Source organism: Mercurialis annua, linkage group LG2 (genome assembly GCF_937616625.2).
Source record: "Mercurialis annua linkage group LG2, ddMerAnnu1.2, whole genome shotgun sequence".
Classification (NCBI taxonomy): domain Eukaryota; kingdom Viridiplantae; phylum Streptophyta; class Magnoliopsida; order Malpighiales; family Euphorbiaceae; genus Mercurialis; species Mercurialis annua.
The window spans coordinates 1,909,910-1,935,960 of NC_065571.1; the positions used below are offsets into that span (position 1 = coordinate 1,909,910).

At 33.2% G+C, this 26,051-nt stretch overlaps 4 protein-coding genes across 6 annotated transcripts; 2 read left to right on the forward strand and 2 right to left on the reverse strand.

Annotated features, from left to right (window-relative positions):
• Nucleotides 1–11,368: 11,368 nt before the first annotated feature.
• On the forward strand, nt 11,369–12,418 carry LOC126670181 (heavy metal-associated isoprenylated plant protein 28). Of its 2 annotated transcripts, XM_050363849.2 has the most exons (3): nt 11,369–11,458; nt 11,573–11,648; nt 11,961–12,418. In XM_050363849.2, the coding sequence occupies exons 1-3, from the start codon at nt 11,450–11,452 to the stop codon at nt 12,305–12,307; spliced, it is 432 nt and encodes a 143-aa protein (XP_050219806.1). In that variant the 5' UTR covers nt 11,369–11,449; the 3' UTR covers nt 12,308–12,418. The 2 variants fall into 2 exon arrangements, with proteins under 2 accessions (XP_050219806.1, XP_050219807.1); XM_050363850.2 differs by lacking the exon at nt 11,369–11,458 and having other exon boundaries at nt 11,564–11,648.
• Nucleotides 12,419–14,282: 1,864 nt separating this feature from the next.
• LOC126669958 (NADH dehydrogenase [ubiquinone] 1 alpha subcomplex subunit 13-A) lies at nt 14,283–17,071 on the reverse strand. Its single transcript, XM_050363608.2, has 3 exons — nt 16,737–17,071; nt 14,699–14,770; nt 14,283–14,607 (listed from the first exon to the last, which is right to left on the reverse strand). The coding sequence occupies exons 1-3, from the start codon at nt 16,949–16,951 to the stop codon at nt 14,463–14,465; spliced, it is 432 nt and encodes a 143-aa protein (XP_050219565.1). The 5' UTR covers nt 16,952–17,071; the 3' UTR covers nt 14,283–14,462.
• Nucleotides 17,072–17,982: 911 nt separating this feature from the next.
• LOC126669073 (chaperonin CPN60-2, mitochondrial) lies at nt 17,983–21,944 on the forward strand. The gene is made up of 16 exons (XM_050362387.2): nt 17,983–18,251; nt 18,366–18,390; nt 18,477–18,608; nt 18,833–18,992; nt 19,113–19,384; nt 19,535–19,639; nt 19,772–19,858; nt 19,956–20,045; nt 20,141–20,221; nt 20,313–20,459; nt 20,548–20,643; nt 20,807–20,906; nt 20,992–21,095; nt 21,196–21,301; nt 21,398–21,476; nt 21,587–21,944. The coding sequence occupies exons 1-16, from the start codon at nt 18,214–18,216 to the stop codon at nt 21,687–21,689; spliced, it is 1,725 nt and encodes a 574-aa protein (XP_050218344.1). The 5' UTR covers nt 17,983–18,213; the 3' UTR covers nt 21,690–21,944.
• Nucleotides 21,945–23,164: 1,220 nt separating this feature from the next.
• Nucleotides 23,165–25,514, reverse strand: LOC126670616 (PHD finger protein ING1). Of its 2 annotated transcripts, XM_050364383.2 has the most exons (7): nt 25,231–25,425; nt 25,070–25,141; nt 24,709–24,893; nt 24,345–24,408; nt 24,109–24,208; nt 23,595–23,778; nt 23,165–23,482 (listed from the first exon to the last, which is right to left on the reverse strand). In XM_050364383.2, exons 1-7 carry the CDS (start codon nt 25,256–25,258, stop codon nt 23,372–23,374), a joined length of 744 nt encoding a protein of 247 aa, XP_050220340.1. In that variant the 5' UTR covers nt 25,259–25,425; the 3' UTR covers nt 23,165–23,371. The 2 variants fall into 2 exon arrangements, with proteins under 2 accessions (XP_050220340.1, XP_050220341.1); XM_050364384.2 differs by lacking the exon at nt 23,165–23,482 and having other exon boundaries at nt 23,659–23,833; nt 25,339–25,514.
• Between the last annotated feature and the right edge of the window lie 537 nt (nt 25,515–26,051).

Consider the following 26,051-nt stretch of genomic DNA (forward strand, 5'->3'; position numbering starts at 1 on the left):
AACATACTGAATTTTTGGGTGATTTTTGGAGCTACTAATAAAAATAATAAGCAAAAGCAAAAGCAAAATGGAATAGTTAAGTGTATATGGCGCAAATGCAACGTGAGATAAAGTCTACCATTCATTTCAAATTTCAACTTTCATAATTGATTAATTAAACTTTAATAAAAAAATATCCACGGTTAAAAATCAACACATATGTGATTAATTGACATCAAATTAATTGCATTTTAAGTTAATTTTAATTTTAAATTAGTATTAATTTAATTACAATAAATTAATTTAAATTTTGACAAGATAGGAAAACACTTTTAAAAATCATATTACTGATTGTGAATTAATATTTTGAAATTAATGGATTATTAATAGGGTAAATTACTAAAAAGAAAACCATAACATATGTTTAAATAACATAATCAGACAATTAGAAATCTTGAATAACTTTTAACAAAATAAACAATCTTAAATGATAAAGAAAATAAGAATCATACAGCAAGAAAACATTTAGTAAAAGAAATAGAAAATTATAAAAACAGGTAGAAGAAACAGCTTTTGGTGATTAAGATATTGTTGGCCGCGGTAGCAACTAAAATTAAGGAAATGGATTCCTTAATCCACTTCCATAACTAGTTAAGATTGATTTCTAATCAAATCTATTTTCTGAATCTTCCACCTTTGTCAAGATCTAAAGAACTACATGCTTGAATGTAGTATTTCAAGATTTTTTAAGTAGTTTAGGAGAGAAATTTAAAATAAGTTGTATCAGTGGCGGTGACGACAACAACGGCGGTTGAAGCAGTGGTGGTAACAAGAACGACCTCCGCCGAAGCAGTGGTGGTAACAAGAACGACCTCCGCCGAAGCAACGATGGCAACGCCAATGGCATCGGCTGAAGCAGCGTCGACAATAATCAATATCATAAAACTCAACGATGATGGTGGAATGACGTTGACAACGAAAGTGATGGAAGGCTCTGTTGCAGGTTTATTAGTGAGGGTACAAGTGTCTTATTTTCTGTAAAAATTTCCTTATATTGGGGTATGAGGTATTTACACAAACTTTTTAAAGAAATTGAGAGATTGTTGCATATTAAATTTTTCTGAGGTATAAATGTTAGCAAAGTCCTATTTTGAGTGATTTGTGTAAAAAACCCATTTTAATTTTTTAACATCCAATCTTTGAAATTGTATAAAATGACTCATAGTTTCTAAGATCTTCATATTAATTTGATCATTCAAAATTTGGCCCACAAAAATCTTGAATTTCTATAACTTAATTGCGACAATTGCAATTCAATCCGCAAATCAGTCGCAATATGCCAATTTAGTCCTAAAAAGACTAATCAGCTTGTCATTCGTACGTATTTTTATAAGAATCATCATTGCGAGAAATATGTTAAAAAATCCAATGAAGATTTTGATGCATTATTAATCATAAAATACAATATTTTAGTTAATTCGGTAATGGATAATTTTATTTTATTTTTTTGAATAAAACTTAGACTTTATTAATAATCCAAAGCAGTTACATTTGTGAGGAATTCAGGAAAGCAGTTATACCACTCCTGATGACCTGACATGGAACGGGCATTTTGCGCTAACATGTGCGCTGCCTGATTCGCAGATCGTCTCACGAAAACAAAATTAACATTACTAAACTGCTTTGCTAAATCTAAACAATCACCAATAATAAAGTCTGGATCCACCAAGCTCGGGTTTCGCAGTTCTAGAACTACTTCCATCGCATCAGATTCAATGATGAGATTAGAATAACCCTTGAGCCAACTAAGGGCCTCTCTAATGCCAATAGACTCAGCCTGCCTCGGATTCAAACAACCGCACAAATGGACCTGCCGAGCACAAACAAGAACCCCATACCAGTCCCTAACCACAATGCCAATCCCAGTCCCCACACCTCCGGAGAAGATAGCAGCATCAATATTGGCTTTGAGAACGCCAACCTTAGGAGGACACCACTTGACACACCCATCTTCCTTAGTCAGCCCTGCAACACGAAGAGGAACCTGCTGTGAATGAGCTGCGCTCCAAGCTGCCAGCTGATTGCTTGCTACTGCCAAAATGGATTCTGCTGAACCCGTCTTGTTCTTCCACACGTGATTATTTCTGTTAATCCAGAGATTCCAACACAACATCGCAACCAACGCCTTATCTTCCATTCTCATACCTGATAACCACCTGGAAACCCAGCTCGCAAAACAGCCATCATTCGCAAGCACCGGAACTGAAACCATACGCCACACCTGAGAAGCAACAGAGCAGGAATAAAAAATATGGGACGCATTATCTAATCCCGAGTTACACACTGCACACTGATTTAGAACAAAAATATGCCTCGAAGCTAGAGCCTCAAGGGTTGGAAGAAACCCTTTGCAACATCTCCACAAAAAATTTCGAACATGAAGTGGGATATTGAGCTTCCAAATCAGGCCCCATAAGCTATCCGGACTCCCACCTACGTCGCCAAAAATCTCTCTATAACAGCTTCGGACTGAGTACTTGCCCTTAACATCAAACCTCCAAAACCACCCGTCATCTACATTTCTCACAGTAGTAGGAATGCTAAGAATACGCTCGGCATCCTCGGCATGAAACACATCCCTAATCAACCCCACGTCCCAATTGTGGCTGCCAACTTCAAACAAATCACACACCTTAACATTCTCGAGACCGCACGGCATAGGGGTATTTACAACCCCATTATCTGCACTCACTACCCAAGGGCTTCCCCAAACCCGTGAACTCTTACCATTACCAATCCGAACTCTAGTGCCTCTACGCATAACCGCTTGAGTTTCAAAAATGCTTCTCCACACATAACTCGGGTTCGAACCTAATTTTGCTTCTAAAAAAGAAGAATTAGGAAAATATTTAGCTTTAAAAACCTTCACCATCAAGTTATTTTCAACGCTAATAAAACGCCAAGCTTGTCTAGCCAACATCGCAATATTAAAGTCTCTAATTTTTTTGAAGCCCATACCACCGAATTTTTTAGGCACACAAAGACGATCCCAACTAGCCCAATTAATTCCTTTCCGGTTCTCACGATCTCTACCCCACCAAAAGGAATTTAACATTCTTTCTAATTCCTCACAAAGGCAAAGAGGAATCAAAAAAACATTCATAACATAATTAGGCATCGCTTGGGCAACCGTTTTAATTAAAATCTCTTTCCCCCCTCTTGAAAGAAACTTGGAATTCCATCCCTTCACTTTACTCGAAACACGGTCACGAATAAAACTAAAAATAGCGGATTTGTTTCTTCCAACCAACGAAGGAAGACCGAGGTACTTACCTCCATCACTAACTTCCGTCACTCCTAGCCCCGAGCTAATAGGTAATCTAGCATCATCCACCACATTAGCACTAAACATAATGTTAGATTTTTGAAAATTAACCTTTTGCCCCGCTAATATCTCATACTTATCAAGGACCCCCTTCACCACGTTCATTTCCTCCAACGAGGCTCGAAAAAAGAGAAAGCAATCATCCGCAAAAAAGAGATGACTAATCGAAGGTGCTCCTCTACAAATAGACACTCCATGTATCCTACCCGCATCCTCCTCATTTTTTAGCATCAAACTAAGCCCTTCCGCACAAACTATAAACAAATAGGGAGAAAGCGGATCTCCTTGCCTCAAGCCTCTACTCGGAATAATAGGCTCCGTAGGCTCACAGTCGCCAATACTCGAATACCTAACCGAAGAAACACAAAACATCACCAAATTAACCCAAGAATCGCAAAAACCCAATTTTCGAAGCATGAACTCAATGAACTCCCACCGCACTCTATCATAGGCTTTACTCATATCAATTTTAAGAGCCGCATACCCAAATTTTCCCCTCCTATGACGTCTCAAAAAGTGACCGATTTCATAAGCAATCAAAAAGTTATCCGTTATGAGTCTATTTTCCACAAACGCACTTTGATTCTCTGAAATAATCTTATGCATTAAACCCTTCATTCTATTTGCCATCACTTTTGAAATAATCTTGTAAGACACATTACATAAGGATATCGGGCGCAAATCAGTAACATACTCAGGATTATTAACTTTAGGTATTAGCACAAGGTTCGTATCGTTCAAGCCCGCCTTAAAATACCCATTAGCAAAAAAATCCTTGCACAGTTTAATAACATCTTTTCCACACACTCCCCAATATTTCTTATAAAATGCGGGATTAAACCCATCGGGCCCTGGCGACTTGTCGTCATGCATGCTAAAAACAGCATTTCTAACTTCATTGTCCGAAATAGGCCGCATAAGCCACACATTATCATCATCAGAAATACGACTATCAATCTCACACATATCAATATGACACATCTGCGAGTCAGTAAAGAGCTGCGAGAAGTACCTTACTTTTATGTCTTCAACCTCCTGCTTTGAGGACCTCCACGTCCCCTCTTCATCTCTAAGCTTAGACACCCGATTACCTCTACGACGAGAAGAGGCAAAATTCTGAAAAAACCGAGTGTTAGCATCTCCTTTCGAAAGCCAGAAACTTTTGGCCCTTTGTTTCCAATAAACTTCTTCTTCGTTTAGGAGCTCATGGTACTCCAAGGAAATTCTTCTATACTCAGCTGAACTTCCAACATCAGACCTGTCATCCAGGCGTCTCATCCGGCACCGAAGATTCGCAGCTCGCTTTTTAAAATTTGGCCCACTATCCCCGCTCCACTGCTTTAGATAATTTTCGGTCAAAGACAGCTTCTCCTTCAAGTCTAAACCCATGCTTTTATCCCATGCTTCATTGACAATACCATCGCAATTTTTACTAGACAGCCATACGTTATTGAAACGAAAAGCCCGCTTTTTAGGGCCAATATTCTGCTGTTCGAAAACCAGAAACAGCGGCAAGTGATCAGAGGTAGTCGTCTCCTGATTACTTACAGCAGCATTCGGATACAACTCCACCCACTCCTGCGAACACAAGACCCTATCCAGTCTCTCTTCAATCCTGTCTTCTTCACTTCTACCACGAGACCAGGTAAATTTATAACCAGTCGCCCCCATATCATTCAGCCCACAATCATTAATTGCTTCTCGAAACCCATCGAGCAACCAGTTTGGCTTAACCACCCCTCCACGCTTCTCATAATGATAAAGAATATCGTTAAAATCCCCCAAAACACACCATGGGAGAGAATTACCTTGACTTAAATTCCTTAAAATATTCCAAGAATCACGCCTTCTACTCCTCTCCGGACATCCATAAAAACCCGTGAGCCGCCAACTACGACCATCCCCATTCACCACTTTCAAATCTATAAAGTTTTCGCTATATCCCATAACCTCTACCTCAAAATCTGCTTTAATTAACATTGAAACGCGGTATATGCTCAACCCTAGATATATAGGTCAAAAATCATGTTGTAGTATGTTTCAAAAGGTTAAATAATTGATTCAATAAATTCAAGCCGGTAGCTGAGATTTTAAATGATGTATTAAATGGAAATTATTAACAATCAGATTTTAAATTTTTTATCATAGAAATTCTAAAAACATATCAAATAATTCATTTATTTAAAAGTTTGTTGTGGTAAGTGAGCCTCCAACTTTAAGGCTTTGCTTAGTTGAGGGTAAATAAATTAGGGAAGTTGACTTCTCAGGAAATAGCAAATTTTTTTTACTTGGTTCAATTTTTATATTTTATTTTCCGGAAAGTTGGATGTTTGACTTCCCTTTTATTAGGGAAGTAACTTCCCTAGCAAAACCCAAGGAAGTAGAACTTCCCTAATACTTTTGTTGGTTTTTCCTAATTTAACCTTAATTCTTTTTTTTTCTTTTAAAATTCATATAAAATATTTTTATTCATTTTAAAAATATACTTATATTATTTTATGATTGTTATTTATAATAAGTAAATATTTTTATTAAATATTTGATATTATGTAAATTCAAATAAAAAAATATAATTTTAATATTTAAAAACTCTCTTAAATAGTACGTGAATCGTAAAATAAGAGATAATAAGCAAAAATTAAATTATTTATTGCTCGAGTTTTAAATTAAAATTATTTGTTTAACAATATAAAAAAATTCAAAGGACATTTATATCTTTTAGTTAAAAATATAGTATATTATATTAAAATTAATTTTGTACTTCCCGAGAAGTAAAAATTGAAACAAGTAACATTTAACAAACTTCCTAGGAAGTTAACTTCCCGGGAACTACACTTCTCGGGAAGTTAATTCCTAAAAATTGCTATAAAACGAACCAAGCGAGACCTAAGTATCATTATATCTACCATAAAGTGTATACAAAAAGAGAAATCTAAATAATTCTCGCATGATGTTAAAAAAAATTAAATAATTTCCGCATGATGTTAGAAAATTTAATATATGAAGGACATATTTAAATTTTTTTCAAATAAAAAATAAAAAATGGATAATTGAAACTGAAAAATAAAAAATGGTATAAAATTAATAATTTTAAAAATTTGAGATATAAACAAAAATAATAAAATAAAGAATATTTTTAGAAGATCAAGTCTATAAAATTTTAACGACCAAATACCTGGATAGAAAATTTTCAAAAGTTAAAATACCATGAGTGTGCCTACCTTTAAAGATTTTCATACCTATTTCAAAAAAGATGTTCATTGCTTAAATGCAAGATCTTTAATATCACAAGGAAATTTAAAGTAAGATTCAGAACCCTTAACTTTTTAAAAAAATTCAATGTACCAAACCACTATTAAATATAGTGAAAATCTGTTTTTAAGAAACTGGAGTAGTCGGTTCAATCGATTCGACCGTAAATTAAAGGTCAATTAGTTCGACTGCAAATTAGAAATCAACTAGCTAGTTTGATCTTTTTATATATACTAATTTCGCATTTCGTGCTATGCACGTGGCTCGTAACGTAACTCGTCAATGTACATATTAGTAAATTTATTATAATTATATTATTTTTTTATTTATAATTAATATTAAATTAGTTAAGATTTTTTATAAAAATAAATATAATATATTCGGTTATTAATTTTTTTTCCATACTAAATTTATTCTTCTTTTCGTTTTATAATAACCATAATTAAAGAATTAACTTAATTTTATTAATAATATCTTTAAAATAAGATAGAAATTTAAATAATAATATATTGACCAAATATAGTATTTTAATTTTGTAGTTAAATCAAACTAAAAGATAGGTATTCCTACTAATTTGGAGACAATTTAGTTATTTTTTACATATTAAAAACTAAATTGGAGATAATTTAGCTATCTATTCTAATTAGGACTTTAATTACAATAGTAATTAATTAAATAACTAATTAGTTAATGATTATAAAACCTTTGTTTAGTAGTTTTTTTACATACTAAAAACTAAATTGGAGATAATTTAGCTACTTATTCTAATTAGTACTTTAATTACAACAATGATTAATTAAATAACTAATTAGTTAATAACTATAAAACCTTTATTTAGTAGTGAACTGAGAAGGATTATTCTGTAAATTTGCCTGCCCCCCCCCCCCCATCCGTGCTTTTATATATAGTATAGATAGATATATATGGCTAATCCCCTGAAAAACCCCCCACCTTTCAACCCCCCCTTCGTTTGCATCCGCACCTTTCAAAATCTCCAATTTTACCTAAATTTTCACCTTTCATTTTCAATTGCACCCTAAAAATATTAAATTAGTCCTTTTTCACTATAAAAAAGTTCAAATCGATAATTTATATTTTAATTCATATTCTAAATAGTCCTCAATGTTTAAATTTCAACAATAAAATCATATTTCCTAAAATTTTAAAAGTTAAATTTTTTTATATAAAATATAAATCAATTAAAAATCTCATTAAATATGGTTTTATTGTTAAAATGTAAACATTAAGGACTATTTAGAACATGAATTAAAATATAAAGTATCGATTTCAATTTTTTTCTAGTGACAAAAGCCCAATTTAATACTTTTAGGGTGCAATTGAAAATGAAAGGTGATAATTTGGGTAAAATTGGGGATTTTGAAAGATGAGGGTGCAAATGAAGGGGGTTGAAAGGTGGGGGGTTTTTCAGGGGTTAAGCCTATATATATATATAATTGAGAAAGTAAGTGTTTATGATTTAAAAGATTGTTACCTAACGTTTATATTATTTGAGTTATAACTCAAAGATTGGTTATTAAATCGTGAACCTGTAACGATACCGGTTCGATTTTTAAAACACCGATGCAAATAATGAACTTTATGAGATTAAACTACTCGGTAGTAGCACTATAAAGAATGTTCTTCAAGCCAATTAGCAATCAAATCCTCCATAGTTTTTCTCCAAGAAAACAAAAATAAAATCAAAAACATCCCATCACCATGAACCCTACACTCACAAAAGCTTCACATATTCTTATTTTCTTCATAATTAGCACAACTTCACTTGCACAAATCGAAAACTGGTTCAAAGGTGTTCATTACCATGTTTTTGTGACCAATGTATGCTTACCTGGAAATGATACGTTACTCCTACATTGCAAATCGGAAAAAGACGATCTTGGTACCCGTAATTTGACGGTCGGACAGAATTTTAATTGGGGTTTTAACATTGATCTTATGAGGAGAACTCTATTTTCTTGCGATGTGAAACGGGGACTAAGGAATGCACAATTTGTTGCTTTCAAGGCTGATGTTGAAGGATTTGAATGTTTAAAAACTGGAACATGTTATTGGTTAATTTCAAATTTTGGATTTTTTATTTCTTGTGATAATTATACTTTTACTAAAAAGTATGATTGGGTTGATTAGGGATTAATGTGTATTTTTGATGTTTAATATGGGTTATACGTATAATAAAATAAGTAATAAAGGGTGGTTTAATTAGCTCTGTAAATTTATTAAAAGGGTTACTATATCCTAATTTATTAGCAAATGAGTCCTACTGCCATAATTTGAGTACAAATGAAAATGAAACCACAATTGTCATTTAGAAGACAGAAGGTATTGAAAAAACCTTTAAATTATTCAAAAAGAGCACGTAAGTTTTTTTAATTTTTTTTAGCCATTTAAGCCCTTTAATATTTTTAAAAAGTGCAAATGAACCTCCATACTTGAAAAAAACCACATAAATAACTAAAAACATTAGGGATTAAGCGTTTAAAAAATAAACTAAAAGGATTTAAGTGTTGTATTCAAAAACATTAAAGGGTTCTTTTGCACCATTTAAAAATATTAAGGGCTCATTGGTCAACAAAATATTAAAAGGGCTTATATGCTCTTTTTGAATAACTTAAAGAGATTTTCTGGTACCTTTAGCCTTTTAAAATTTAAAATTTTAATGCTTGAACTTTTATTTCTTTTAAATTAGTACTTTAACATTTAACATTTTAAATATAAAATATCTCGATCTTAATTGTTCTTCTTGATAACAAATATGCTCGAGTCATTTTCCCAAAGGAAACAAATACTTTGAGGTATTTTCGTTCATTGCACAACTAATAATACCAAAAATAAATTTAAAATTTATTTATCTTACAATTTTTTTTTTATCTGATCATGAGGTGTCCTGAACGGGTTCCAACTATAAAACGGCATCTTTAAGCCTTCCACATTCAGACTAATCCCCACTCGAGCCGGGTAGGTCCCTTACGGGAGGCAAAGTTCTGACCCCAAATTTTAAACGGCTGCATACATGAGTACGGTTCGAACCCGCGACCTCACTTAAGCTAAAAGAGTGCCTTACCAACTCATCTACGCCGGGTTTTTATCTTACAATTTTTAACTCCACATAAACATTTATATCATTTTCACATACTATCATTATATTTTTACTAATTTAATGGAGAAACTAAAAGAAATATAGAACTTTTATTTCTTTCTTGATTTTGTTACTAAGTTTAGGGTATGCGCCTAATTGTGCATATCTACAATTAAGATTCTATAGCTCAAAATACACAACTCTTCATTTATCTTATTCCTATATAAATCCAATTGCACTTCACACTAAGTTTCACTAACAAGTACTTAAAAATCACCAAAAATGTTAAAATCTTCACTTAATCTCTCATTTTTCCTTTATATAATAACTATAGCAATTATTTTCACAATCCAAGCACCACAAATTTCAGCAAGAGATAGAGGAAAACAAAAACCCTACAAATACACAATCTATTTTCTCAACGGTTGCGAAAGCGGAATCCAAAGGCCTATACATGGAGATTGTCACAATGGACGCAATTTCAGCTTGAACACTTTATGGGAGCAATACCATTGGAGTTTCTCCGTTAGCTATACGAGAGATATCGTTTATCACTGCGACTTGTCGATGGGACATACCGGTTCTTTTCGGATAAGCCTTATCGCCTTCCATCTCGCTAGAGATTCCGATGAATCGAGGTGTGGAGGAACCGGTGAGTGTTATTGGAAGATCACTGAAGTTGGTGTTTATTTTGGAAATAATAATTCTACTTGGACTAAAGCTGCTAATTGGTCTTCAAGTTCTGATGATTTTCATACTAATTTGATTAGACCTCACCAATTGCCTCAAAGCTCATTGCCTTAATCAAGATTTTTATATAATAGGGGAGGGCTACCCCCGTTGTGTAGCCTGAGTTTAGTTGAAATAAATAAAATGGTAATTAAACTATATATTGTCAAATTTAATTATTAAGCAGCAAATAAATCAAAACACCATCAATGAATACAATTAAGGCAAAAAAATGATTTATCTATCTATAAAAATGATTAAATTGGTATTATTATCTCCAAAAAAATAATTTCCACAGTTTGGTCTAAGTCTCAGTCATATGGGCACCAAAGCTACGGGTTCAAACCCCAGCTACGCCCTTTTTAAATAATGAAGTGGTTGAAAATTGAAATTGGACTACTAGTCATTATAGCCCGCATTCGCCAGGTATGTGAGCTTGCGGGCGGTCCACATTCCGGGATAAACCGTTAGAATATTATTGTATTCACCAATAAATTAGACATATAGAAGAAAACGTATATTATGTGTTAATTATTATTCTTCATGTATACACTTGATGGGGAGAAGTAAAATACCATCAAAATAAACCATTAAACATGATCCGTTGGAATCGCTAATATATCATGTGCATTTCTCTATCACCGCCGTTAGCACTGGATACGCCAAATAATTCATTATACAACCTAATTGCTGTATATATGGTATTTATGATTGTTTTCATGTCACACGTGGCATCTTCCTATTGGTGTAGCCAAGGAATTCATGAATTAATTATCAGGTTATCATTCCCTTTAATTAGTATTGACTAATTTTCACATGCAAGCCGGTTAAATATTGTATAAAGAAAAAAAAAGTCGGTCCACTAAATTATATGATTGCTATATAAGCATGCAAAATATATTCTTCATTTATATACATATAGGTGATCAAAGCTTATCGATCAAGAACGATATATTCAAGAAAATCAACTTTCTGATATAAATCTGCAAATATTTTCAAGAACCAGAATGTCTACGGTAAGTATTAATCGTCATACAGACTTCTTTTAATATTTTACAGTATAATTAACGATATCGATTATTTTTAATATTGTAATTTGTAAACTAATGACAGTAGTTTAAATGACTCAGATGGTAGAGATGAGAGTACATATGGACTGCGCCGGATGCGAGAGCAAGGTGAAAAGTGTTCTACAGAAATTGAAAGGTACACATAAATATCGGAAAAAATATACTGTAATTTTTTTCAATTCGCTATTTGAATCGTTGTGATCATCAAACTGTTAATAAGGTGTTAATTAACAAGGTTAAAAATTGCCATTTCGTTTCCGAATTGATAATTATATCATTTGTACATATTAATATCATTTTCTTATGGAATAACCCATTTCCAGATTCTTAACATGTTTTGTTCATTCGGTTTTTAAACTATTTTTCGTCCTCATCCAGTTCTTCAGCTTAGCAAAAAAATCATTTTCAAGTAATTAAACGATAAAAACGACGTTGTTTCGGTATTCAGGTGTGGATGATATAGATATAGACATGGGATTGCAAAAGGTGACAGTCAGTGGATGGGCAGACCCAAAAAAAGTGCTTAAAACTGTTAGAAAAACAGGCAGAAGAGCTGAGCTATGGCAATTGCCATATAATCCTCAACACTCAACTCAATATTATAATCAACATGAAGTTACTGGCCCATCTACCTATTTTGCCCCTCAGCCTTCCTCTTCTTACAACTACTATAAGCATGGCTATGATAGCAGTGACTATGGGCATTATCGTCATCCTGTTCAATCTTCCATTTTTAGCCACCAGACTGGCTCTGCTTTTAGCGACGATAATCCTCATGGTTGTTCTATTATGTGATGTTTCGTGTATTTTGTACGTGTCGAAAATGTTTTTAATATGTGTAATTCGAAAGTAAAAAATAAAGAGAAATAGCATAATTTTTATGTATATGCATTTTCTGAGTTATTTGCTCCTTTTGCATGTTTCTTTTGTAGGATTGTGTTGTAAACAATTATCTAAGGCAGATGCGTAATTTTGAATTTATAAATTTCAACTTTTCTAATAATATATAATTTTTTTGATGGAAACAAATGCTTTGTACTTATTAGTTATTACTATCGTTTATTGCCTTTGATTGTTCCTGTAAAGCTTGGGAAGCTCGGACTGGATGTCGATGGCCCGAAGTAGGAATAATTATACAACGCAACGTGCAACAAACCAATGAGGCGTTAGTCATGTGCAAATATTTAATGATAAAAAAATAAACAATAAATAAAGATTCTCTATCGCAAATGTTTATTGGCTTGTTGTAAAAATGATGTGACACATCCGTTATGTGGGATAAACACTCCCGAAGTAGAGCACCCAATGAGCTAGAGTCGCCCATTTATATTTTTAACAGACAAGAATTTAAACACGAGTCTTTCACTCGATTTTGAATATAAATATTAAACTGCTTTTTTTTTTTTTAGAATTTATCAGGTTTAATTTCATATATTTTAAAATTTGATACCGTGTACCTTCAAAGATTTGTATGCCCATTTTAAAAAGATATTTACCATATCCATTACTTAAATGCATGATATAATATGACAAGGACTTTTAAAGTAAGAATTAGCACCTCAACTTTTATAAAATAAATCATTGTATCGACTCACTATCTTTTAAGAAACTAGTTTGACCGGTCGATTCAACCAATTTGACTATAAACCCGACGTCAGCCAGTTTGATTCTTCCCTCAAAATCATAAGTTTAGTTCAATTGCATTGAACCAAAAATTGTACGAAACGATTAACCATTGAACCGGTTGAACTGTAAAAACAAACCATTTTACTTCATAATTAGCATAACTTCAATTGCACAAATTATTAGTGACCAAGGGCTGCTTATCCAGAAATGAAACATTACTACTACACTGCAAATCCCTAAATAATGATCTTGGTACCCATAATGATACTATATAGAAAAAATTGTATAACTGATGTTTTAATTTTTTTGATTTTTACAGTATCTACTTTTATATTTTTTTTAATTAGTGGTTCTTCAAATTAATGTTTCAATTTTAAAAAATGTATATGTACTTCTAACCTTTTTTTTATCACTGATGTGATAAAAAGAAAAATAAGAGCCTATTTAAGGGTAAAGGTGCAAAAATGACCCTAATATATAGTTCGTGTCTCTTATAACTTATAAGCAATTCATGTGTTTCAGATTTCGAAAATGACCCTACATCTCGAGAACGCATCAAAAGACAAAAAAAAAACTCAATTCCGTTAACATTTCTATTTAACGTCTAATTTTTGAATTTTTCATGCATTTTCAAACCGTGAAGGTCATTTTTGAGATCAAAAATACATGAGTGCCTACAAGAGACATGGGTTATACATCAGGACCATTTTTGCACCTTCTCCCTTTATTTAAATTTCATTATCATATTAAGAAAAAAATATATACAGATGATATACTTGCCTATGTAGAATGAATGACAAATCATTACAGCAAATATGTTTTATCTTTATCAATACCCCATGATCAAAAAATGACTAAAAACACTTGTTTGATGTATTCTTAAAAACTCAAACCGCCAATTTCAAAGATCAACAAGTTCAGAAAATAAAATAAGATATTCATAAAAGACTAAATGTTCAGACAACTATTGTATATTTTTTTCCTAAAAAATAAACATACAATTGTTCAAATGAACTCTGCAAGTTTGTCATAAGGGTCATTATATCATAACTCATTAACAAATGAGTCCCTAACTCCAACAGCATCAAATTGCAACAACAAAAAAGGATATTAGTGCAATTTTCAGGTAATGTAAAGAAATGGGTGAGGAAAATAAAAAAGAATTTCTCTTCAAGTATTCCACTGCATGTAAAGAGTTCATCAGCTATTTTTTTTATTTATTTAATGAGGAAGAAAACAACACAAAGTTGCAATAAAACTTAGATGAAGAGAAGCACAAGAAGACTCTTGACAATGAAATGCGCACACCAACATAATAAGAGTATCACCAGACTTCTGGGCGCAGCTCACCGCTTGCCGGGGGCATCCATTTCCCAGAATTGTAGACATTCTCGCCAACTTTCCAGCCCGGCACGTCCTTCATTATATCTGCCTCGTACTCAAGATACTTCTTCCACTCTTTGACGAACCTGGGGAAATAGAAATAAAGCATCAGCACTAATATATATGCGTTGAATACACAAATAGGTAATTGTTAGGTGTGGCAAAGGAAAAAAATACCTTTCATCTTCTTCAGCTTGCAGAACCGGTAATATTGCTCTACGGGCAGCATACTTCTCTTCCTTAAGTGCTCTGCAGAATGCAAATAATTTGTGCAATAAAATAAAGAGTTTTTGTTGTTTGCAAATACAAGAGTCAGAAAACCATAGCATTAAGCTGGTATCAATTACATGCCCCTTAACCAAACTATACACTACAAGATGTTACAATGCATAACAAAACCACTCTGCCATGACCTGAAAGTTGACTTTTCTACAGAGCTAAAATTTGAAAAAAGATTCCTCAAAAAAAAAAAAAAAAAATTGAAAAAAGAAAAAGAAAAGACTATCTATGCTTTTTATAGACCTTATCAAAAGGTTTTTACTAAATAATATTGGAGGTTGCGTAAATAAAAAAGACATTATGTTATGTAGAGCCTTTTTGCCAAGGATTAAACAGTCCTGTTCTTAATATTATATCTCAAATCTCTTCTTTCGTCTTTAATTGGCGAGACAGTATAAATTTAGAATAAGTGTATACGACCTTGATCCCTGTAGTTACATTCAAATTCTGAACTAGATAATCTCAACTTCACACAAAAATACCTAGGAGGCTAGGAACTATGACCGAGATGGCCAATAAATCATCTCTGGCCTAGGAAAAAGAAAAAACGAGTGAATCTTACATAAGAATGACAATAATTAGTGAGCATAAAATCTCTTTACTGGACTATTAATTTGAAAGTCCAATCAGTAAATAAGTCTGCAATTTTAGGAATGAAGGATGAGAGTTGCACTAGCTCAACACTTATTTGTTCTAGGTAAGGCAAGATATATAGCTAATTAAAGCAAATACGGTCTCTCAAATAATGCAGTGCAGCATGCAATCACTCGGTAGGTTGCCAACAATTGTGCCTACAAGTATAAACAAAAACATTAAGTCATAATAATAAGCTCACTCTACCAAATTTACCTATTATACTACCATTACCATATGATAGGCTAATTTACAAGCTACAATACATTTCAAGGTGAGATTAGAACTTGCTATGCAATGCTGCCAGGCTTTGATACATGCATTGGTTCCACAAGTTTCTCATCAGGTATGGTCACTTAGAATGAGCAGCTCCTGTGCATTATATCTTTGTGGAGTGGCTTGTGGAAGGCTTGATTTGTTCTATGAAACTGAGTTTGAGGATCCATGGTATAATAAACTTCTCATCTAATGTTAACAAAATTAAGTGCTATATAATACTGATATGATATTTCTCTTGCTCAGGGATATAGCATCTAGCGTGATAATTGTAAAAGTTAGAGGACTTGTTTTTGACCCGTAAGTGATAAATTTGACAATAAAATCTTGTAACTATACTTTCTTTGATAACCTATGATGCACGGAAACTTCTCAATTCTTATGTTTCACCATTTCGTTTCACTTTTCAAAAACGCACTCTAAATCAATCTAAGTTCATCCATCTTGATCTTTCATAATTCCCCTCCCATAAGTAGCTATTTTTCTATAAGGAACATCAATTAACATTCTCATCATAGTTTGACCACAAAGTTGAGTGTTTCTTGATGACCCCACATAAATAAACCCAACATTCTCATCAAAGCTAACACCGCTAGATAACAACTTAAAAGCATTCCTCAAGCGGCCAATTTCATAACTTCATAAATCAATAAAACCTAAAAAAAAGGCTTTCCTCTATAGCTTTCAGTTCGCCATTTCGTGTATCCGCATCAACTACAGCATATAAATCTCCAAATAAACGTAACTAAATAGCCCCAGTCTCGACAGGAAAGCCAAATTAACAAAACAGTAAACCAATATGCCAGCATTCAATACCAAAATCAAACTTCAAAAATAAAAACCTCTATAAATTTACACCAAATTGACCATCCAAACACCATAATTATTCATATTTATTAGTGTTAATATAACACCCAGGTGCCATAACCTAACAATCACAATTCTATAATTCAAAAATTAGAAATAAATATCAAAAACCCACAAAATAAAAACAAAAATTAAACTTATAAACCCAATTTTTTTTTACCTGCGGATCTTATTGCCCTGACCGACTTGATACATTCCATAAGAGAAAGCGCCAAAAGTAGCGAGAAAGATAGCCATGGCGCTAGGGCCTTTGCTAGGGATCCGCCGTGCATATCTGACCGGAAGGAAGCCGCCGGGAGGAGGACCGTCTTGGAGGAGCGGCATGTCCTTGACACTCGCCATTCCTGGCTTGTTTCTTATCATGGCTTCTGTCATCTTTTATGTCAATCTGTTCAATTTTGCGAATCAGAAGAAATTGAAGTGAAAAAATCGAAAAAAAATAACGCAGGCTGAAGAAGAACGATTGCCTAATGTAAAATCAGGTGGTGTTGAGTGTAGAGTAGAGGGGTGAGCTTAGTTTTTAGAGTTTTTGTGGTCACAGGCTTGTTATATTATCTTTGCTCTTAATAATTTAAGTTTTTGTTTATTTCATAACCAAAAACCTCTTAACAATAAAACCCCAAAGGTTTTAGTTGTGAGAAATGAAAATTAAGTTTTAGTTATTGTCAATAAAAACTATATTGACTAGTAAAATTAGCTTTTCAAAAATGAAAATGGCATGGGAATCTTAGTATTATTATTATTATTATTTCTTTAATTTTAAAAATATACCATCTTGCAATGTATTTGGAAAAAAAAAAAATCATTTTTTAGAGGAAAAGATTCATAGATTGACAATTTGCTACTGCAAATTTAATTAAAAAAATGACTTATTATTTTGAAAAGAAAATTTCAGGTGCATTTGTTTTATAGATGTCCAACACAAACAAACATAAGCAAGTGGAGAATATTAGTGTCTATATTATAGCTTTTTTTTTATTATTATTATTATAAAAAAAAGAGCATTTGTGAAAATAAAATTTATAATTTTAATAGAAAATATTTATACATTTATACTATTTGAACTACAATTTATTGGTTAAAATGAATTATAGTCTATTTATATGTATAGCTAACAAAGAGATAATCAATAATAACTTTTCTACCAACGAGCGGTAACTCAAATAATATAAGAACTGAGCAGCAAACTAACAAAGTCGTAAGCTCAATTTCAATAGTAACACTTACTCAAATAAATTATTTTGCACCAGAAATATTAGGTCAATTATATTCCTCATTCTAAATAATAAAAATACTAATTTAATCATTTAAATTCAAATAGACAAAAAAACATCCCTCATTTTTTCTTTAAAATGAATCCAAATCCATCATCAATTAATAACCGGATAATGATCCAAATCCAAGCAAATAATTCCCCAAAAAAATGAAAAACACAAAACCCTAAACCCTAAAGAAGCTGCCTTTTAGTGGTAGTTCTAGAGTCTTCTCCTTTTCATTAGAAAAACACTCTCCATTCTTCACCCGCCCCTTCACTCCTCTAAACCCATCACACATTCTTCCTCTCTCACCCTCTCCACTCTCAATTCATCCATTTTCATTTCAAACTCCAAAACCTCTGCAAATTAATACCCATCACCATGTACCGTTTTGCCTCCAATCTTGCTTCCAAAGCTCGGTATTTCCTGTACCCTTTTACTTCCTTGCAATTGGGTTTTAGTTATTTTCTCCATTTATGATCTAATGGGTTTTTTATTTTATTTTTTATGCTGTTTTTGTTTTTGTTTTTCAGGATTGCTAGAAATGGCACCCATCAGGTAGTTCTAGTGATTTAACTTTTTTTTACATGAGTTGTGTCTTTTTCATGTCATGAAGATAAATTGTTTTTGTGCTGGTATTATAGGTTGGAAATAGACTGAGCTGGAGCAGAAATTATGCTGCTAAAGACATTAAATTTGGAGTGGAAGCTAGAGCTTTAATGCTTAAGGGTGTTGAAGAGCTTGCAGAAGCTGTTAAAGTTACCATGGGTCCTAAGGTACAAAATTTCATGTGATCCTTCTCAGGTTTATAATTATTTTTGTAGTGACATGGCGAAATGGTGTTATTTTAAGGTTTTCTATGTTGAAAACGAAGTTTTGTGACGGAAACGCCAAGTTTTTGATGCGTTTTGGAATGAGAAGTGTTGATTGAATGAAGTGTTTGTGTAGTTAGGAAGATTGTGTAACTGTTAAACGTGATTGAGTGCTGTGTTGTTTGTAGGGGCGTAATGTGGTTATCGAACAAAGCTTTGGTGCTCCTAAAGTGACGAAGGATGGTGTTACTGTAGCAAAGAGCATTGAGTTCAAAGATAAAGTCAAGAATATTGGTGCTAGCCTTGTGAAGCAGGTTGCTAATGCAACTAATGATGTTGCAGGCGATGGTAAGTTTTGTCTTCCTGCGGTGACTTATAACTTTTTGATTGATCTTATTTTTCATAATAAAGTTTGGAGACTGTTACTTTATGAGGATTGAAAATGATATTTGTGTTTACTGCTTGCAGGAACCACTTGTGCTACAGTTCTCACTCGAGCAATCTTCACAGAAGGATGCAAGTCAGTTGCAGCAGGAATGAATGCAATGGACCTGCGACGTGGTATAAGCATGGCTGTTGATGCTGTTGTTACCAACTTGAAGAGCAGAGCACGAATGATCAGCACATCTGAAGAAATTGCTCAAGTTGGTACCATCTCTGCAAATGGGGAGAGAGAAATTGGGGAGCTAATTGCCAAGGCCATGGAGAAGGTCGGCAAAGAGGGAGTTATTACAATCCAAGTAAGTTACAGAGTGTTAACCCATCTTGCATTATTGCAACCTTTGGTAATTAGTAATTTGATTACTAACTCTTCGGGATCTTTCTTTACTTAATTTTTTTGCGCATTTTACATGAATGTTTAACATCTTAAACTGTGTCATACTATGCAGGATGGTAAGACATTGTATAATGAATTGGAAGTAGTTGAGGGAATGAAGCTTGACAGGGGTTACATATCCCCCTATTTCATCACAAATCAGAAAAACCAAAAATGTGTATGCCTCTTCTATACTCCTTTTATTTAAACTCCTAGCATGACCATTTTAACCTTTATACTTCTTTTGTTATGATTCATTGTTTTCAACAGTTGATCTGGGATAATTAAGTAATCTCCTACTTGCTTACAGGAATTGGACGATCCTCTAATTCTGATCCATGAGAAAAAGATCTCCAGTATAAATGCTGTGGTGAAAGTATTAGAGTTGGCTTTGAAGGTATCATTTTATTGTTTTGAGCTGTTAGATTAGGTGTATGTTAAATACCTGTAGGAAGATTTGTTTTAGTTGACAAGATGTTCTTATCTTTGTGTAGAGGCAAAGACCCTTGTTAATAGTTTCTGAAGATGTGGAAAGTGAAGCATTGGCAACTCTTATTCTGAACAAGCTTCGTGCAGGAATCAAGGTTTGATAATACCATATGAATCTTCATTAGTTTATGTTTGATTAAGGGTCAATGTTCATATCTGTCTAAAAATTATAAATTATGTTTTTCTTCAGGTCTGCGCCATAAAAGCTCCTGGTTTTGGAGAGAACAGGAAGGCTGGACTGCAAGATCTTGCTGTCCTCACTGGGGGTCAGGTGAGTTTACTGCTGTCAGATGTACATTTGCTTCTTGCTTGTAACTACTAAAATATGGTTGTGATGGACTTCTGTTAAATTAATTTTGCAGATCATAACTGAAGAACTTGGCCTCAATCTTGAAAAAGTTGATCTAGACATGCTTGGAAGTTGCAAGAAGGTTACAGTCTCGAAGGATGATACCGTCATTCTTGATGGTGCTGGTGAGAAAAAGGACATCGAGGAGAGGTGTGAGCAGGTATGTTTTATCTCATCGATGAGAAGGCTTAAGACATCTTTCCATGACAATGTACAGCCTTGTTGATGTCTATTGTTTGTGATCACAGATAAGGTCTACAATAGAATTAAGCACCTCCGACTACGATAAAGAGAAGTTGCAAGAAAGATTGGCCAAGCTTTCTGGTGGCGTTGCTGTACTCAAGGTTTGCTATCATTCCTTAATGAATTTACTTGCACATGTCCTTCTGTCGACACAAAAAGTATTCTGTGCTGGCAAAATTCCCGACTTCAAATTGGTTTAGTTTCTGAAACTGCATGGCTTAGCAACAAGTTGGGATAACACCTATTAAAATTTAATTATCACAGATTGGAGGAGCTAGTGAAGCTGAAGTTAGTGAGAAGAAAGATAGGGTTACAGATGCTCTAAATGCAACAAAGGCAGCTGTAGAAGAGGGTATTGTGGCAGGTAATTCTGTGTCCAACTCTTACATCTGCAACAAAGTGAAATGTAAAATCAGTGAGTGATTATCTTAACAACGTGTTCTTTGCAGGTGGTGGTGCTGCTCTTCTTTATGCCAGCAAAGAGCTGGATAAGTTGCCGACAGCCAACTTTGACCAGAAAATTGGGGTCCAAGTCATTCAGAATGCTCTGAAGGTTGGCTCAAATGAATCCAAAAGGATACCTAAAGTTTTGAAAACCCCAAAAATGTAAATTGAAATTAAGTTGTGTCCTAAGTCCTAACTTCTGATTGCAGACTCCAGTACATACAATTGCAAGTAATGCAGGAGTAGAAGGAGCAGTGGTTGTCGGTAAGCTGTTAGAGCAGGATAATCATGATCTTGGTTACGATGCTGCCAAAGGTTAGTGATTATTCCGGGTTTGAATGTTTGTATTCTTTCTTTGAAGCTTGGACCACTTTTATTTACTAAATTGATTTGCATTTGTCACATTTCCAGGTGAATACGTCGATATGGTGAAAGCGGGGATTATTGACCCATTGAAAGTGATTAGAACTGCTTTAGTTGATGCAGCAAGGTAATTATAGAAACTTGTACTAAAATTTGACTGCATATAATGTTTTTAGCTCATTATTTCGGTTTGTACTTGTTCTCCTTACCATCTGGTGATTTATGTGTTCTCTGCAGTGTGTCATCATTGATGACAACAACTGAAGCTGTCGTTTATGAACTTCCAAAGGATGAGAAGGACTCTCCAGCGATGCCTGGCATGGGCGGCATGGATTACTGATCGTAAAGCTCGGGGCGGCGGCCATAGTATAGACGTGAAATTGACCAAAATCTGCAGAGAAGTGGCATTTTTCTTTCTTTTTTGGTTTGAGTTATTATTGTTCAAGTTTCAAAGGCATCCATGTAATCAAAATGAGATCGATTGTAGGTTGGTAGTTTTGGGGACTATAGAATTTAAGAAAACAATCTTAAATTGATAAGAATATCATAGCACTTTTATATCCCCTCATAATAACAACAAAGTTCATCCTGCGAAGTTCATCCTGTGTGTTACATCGTTTTTGTTTTATATGTTTTGTTCTGCGTTTCTGTAGCTTTTTGTTTTTGAGAATTTCTGTAGCATTTCGTCGTCCGCTCTTTTCTAGTCTCTGGTATGAGTGTCGACGCTTTAATTGGAAACAATATTCGCTAGCAAATATTCGTGTTAAAAATCTATGGTTATTGTATTATACATTTTTAAAAAACGGTTATTGATGTTTTTTAAACGGGAGGTAATTGGCTCATTTCAGATTGATTTTTGCTTATGCTGCACTCGAAGGTTATTGATTTTTGCCAGAAAATTCTTATCTAAATCTAGTTTATGAGTAATTCATGTACCTATCCAATTAAATGGTAGGATATCTAACGCAATTTTCTATGAACGATTTTCTCTCTCTTTCTCATTTTTCCACCATTTGATTGGATAGATCCATGAATTACTCATCGACGAGGTTTAGATAAGAATTTTTTTGTTTCTGTTTACGTGGAATGTTAGCATGTGCCAGTCACAATTAAAGCAAAATTTGATCTAAAATGAGTGGATAATCTTTCATTTTTAAAAAGTGTTAGTTGGATTATTGAAATATTATAAATAAAACATCGGTAACCGAATCGTTTAAAATGTATCATCCGTAACCATATGCAGAAGAATTACCAGAGATATTAGACAATTGCTTGTATTAGAATGTGCAAAAAGTTGTACCAAACTGAATAATTGCATTGAAATAAAAAAAAAATCAGTTTAAACTGGTATTGTAAAAAAGAATATTAATTTGGTTCTATTTAAAACATAAAAAATTTAGTGCAAATAAAATTGATATATTGAATTAAGCTGAAAAATTATCCAACCAATAAATTGGTTTAATAGTTTCTGAGAAAACCATGAAATGGCCATTTAATTTTCAAAATTTGCTTTAATCTCAAATTTCATATTTATCTAAAAATTAAAAATAAAATTGCTCTTTATATTTTTATATTTGTCTATAAAAATACATTTTAAATTCATATCGAATACACGAATCATACAAAGTGAACATTTTAGGAACAAACCAAGTTCTAAGATATACATAAAAGTTTGAAAAGTTTGATCAATTTTAGGCTATTTTTATAAATTTCCAAAATTAAAATTTGTAATTTTTTTGGTTCGATTAACTTTTAACAGAAAAAGTAATATTTCAGTTTGATTGCGTTTGGAGCATATTTATTTAGAGTTATGAGTAAAATAATTTATAATCCTTCATCCTTTTCAAACTGTATACAACTGCATGGCCTTACAAATAACAGGAGTATTCTGAAAAAACAAAAGTTCTACAAAACTAGCAAAATCGCAAAAGAATGAGTTTACTGTTCAAGTTAGATTCCATGGCAGACTTATGCAGTCCATTTCATCACAGCTATACAGCGTAACAAGGATTCCGTAAGCGATCATCTGCCCTTCCGACGATTCTTCAAAGCTGCACAATCTGAACAATACCATTTCCCTTTTGGTTGTTCCTTCAGACCCACGCAACCAAAATGGAACCATTCTATAGGGCACTAGTACAACAAAACAAAAAAACCATCAAATTGCAGGTCTTAAAAGATGATGATTGAGCATATACCACATGAACTGTCGAAGAAAATGAACAATAAGAGTTTGTTTACATACATTAGGGTTATCACAGGCTACCATCTCCCCATAGCTTACTTGCTGGCAGAAACAATACGTTGGTTCGTTTGGATCCACAGGACAATCTAATTCCATACCGGTAGGATTTGTAGAAGTTGCTGCAGTCAATGATGCTGTTGCTGCTTCGGTTGTTGCTACTGCTGCTGCTGCTCCCATACGTGTTCTGCATTTAAAATGCCAATAGCCAATTGTGCAACTTATCCAAACACCGAAGCCAGCTTAATTCGTATATAATGTAAAATCAACAAATAGTAATTTATTTCACTCGATTAAGAAAGGAAGTTAAAATATTTTCCTTCAACACACATATGCACTTCTTATTTATTTTTTTCTGAACTAATGCATATATGTGCCGGACAAAAAAACCCAAAGGAAATTATAATTTCAAAACGCGTTGTTTTTAGTGTCAAAAATCGAGTTACTTTAGTTTATGCATGTCGGATACTATAGTCAACAGAAAAAAAATCGAAGACTTATTTGAATAGATGGATACTTTTTACGCCCTCCTCTACCACCCTCAGCAATCCTTCCAGATTTAGCACTGCCGTCAACACTTGAGCTGGGCAATGCAGCTGCTGCAGCGGTTTCTCTCTCTATAAGCAACCATATTACAGCTTACAGTCAGTACATACACGCGAAAAACAGACATTCCTATATGCTCTTACACAAAATGAAACCTGCTGAGGTCCTCTAAAAATAGACACTACAGGAGTTAAAGATGTAAATTACCACGTCGAAGCTCTTCATCAAACTTTTTCAAATATTGATCAAGTTGCTGTATGTGTGCATCTACCTGAAACAGTAGTAGAATACACATAATTAACAAGATAGTACTACCCAAAAAATTGGGGCATTAATGAAGTCAAGGACATAACTAAGGAAATTGAACAATTGCTAAACTCTCGCAACATTGTTCCACCGGGAATGAAATCAATAAAATGTCATCTACTACAATCTAATATCTAATCAATTCAACAATCCTCAACTCGTAACAGATTGAATTTTTGTTAATCGTGGATTGAGTACAAACTGTACAATATACATATAATGTGAATAATATTTCAATCATCAAAAACTAAGACGTCAAACGTACCAAATCATAAGCCTGAACAGCCAACGCGACTTTTTCATCCGCAATCCTAACACTATGCTTTTGTTCATCAAGTGCCTCATCAGAGAATCTGACAACTGAGTTATCTGTTACTATACTTCCACCTTTAACTCGCTTAATCTCCTCTATTTCTTGCTCACACCGCTGTTCATTTTGTCGTTGAATTTCTGCCAGTTACAAATTAATAAAATACACACACAACAAAAAATCAATTCTCATAATAATTGAATTTGAATTCATGCACCATAATCAGGAAATTAAATACGCTCACCAATTAATATTAAACTATAATATACAAAATCAAGAACTGATAATTATGAACAGAGTATTATTAAAAGCTTACCCTGCAAGCTTTTATCTAGGTCACGTAATAATCCGTACTTTTTCTGCAGAATATTCGGCAATGATTCCAAATCTGTAGAAAGGGAATCACATTAAAATTAGGGTTTCAAAAATTGAAAAAATACAATCATTGCTAACAGAGGGAGAGCGGGAGGATCTTACTTGCTTTAAATTCATCGAGAAAAGACATAATTGGAAAAATTAGGGTTTCAAAAAATTGGGGATAAGGCTGAAATTGATTTAATTAGGGATTTATTTTTGATTTCTTACAACGGTAATTACTTTGTTTCTGTGGGTGCCACTTGTAATCTGTCTGAATCATCTTCCCGCCATTGCTGTGACCTTGGTAAGACACTGATAAAAATAAAAATACGTTATGGATAAGTCTCGCAATGAAAAACGACATCGTTTGGTTTGTTTCAGAAAGTGTGGAGTATTGAAGTCCCTATATTATTAATTTTTGTTTCATTTTATTCCTACTAAATATTTTGGTTTTAAAGAGTCTTATTATTACTTTTATTTCTGCAATACATTGATCATTCTTCTGACGATAAAAATAAGAACATATCTTCACATTATTGTGAAATACATTTGGTTAAAAAAAAGTCATGTTGAACTAGAACAAATTTTTTCTATAGAAAAATAGAATATGTATTGGAAATTTTTGCTAATGATTTTCAAACAATCTTACGAGAAGGATTGTAAATTGATTTATGCTGACAAGACTTTAGTAGAAAGACGTCGTTTCATTAAAAACTAAATCAAAAAGTTATATATAATAGGGATGTATTAATAGGAAATTTAGAAATTTATTGTTATAAATGAAAGGTTAAAAAGCCAAAAAAATTCAAACTTTTTAAAATATATTTAAATCTTTTAAAAGTTGTAAATTTATACAAATTTAACACCATTTTTCCAAAATTGTCTTAGTTATGCCTACAATTGCAATTGAATGTGTGCAATTTTTTAAAATTTTAAAAAAT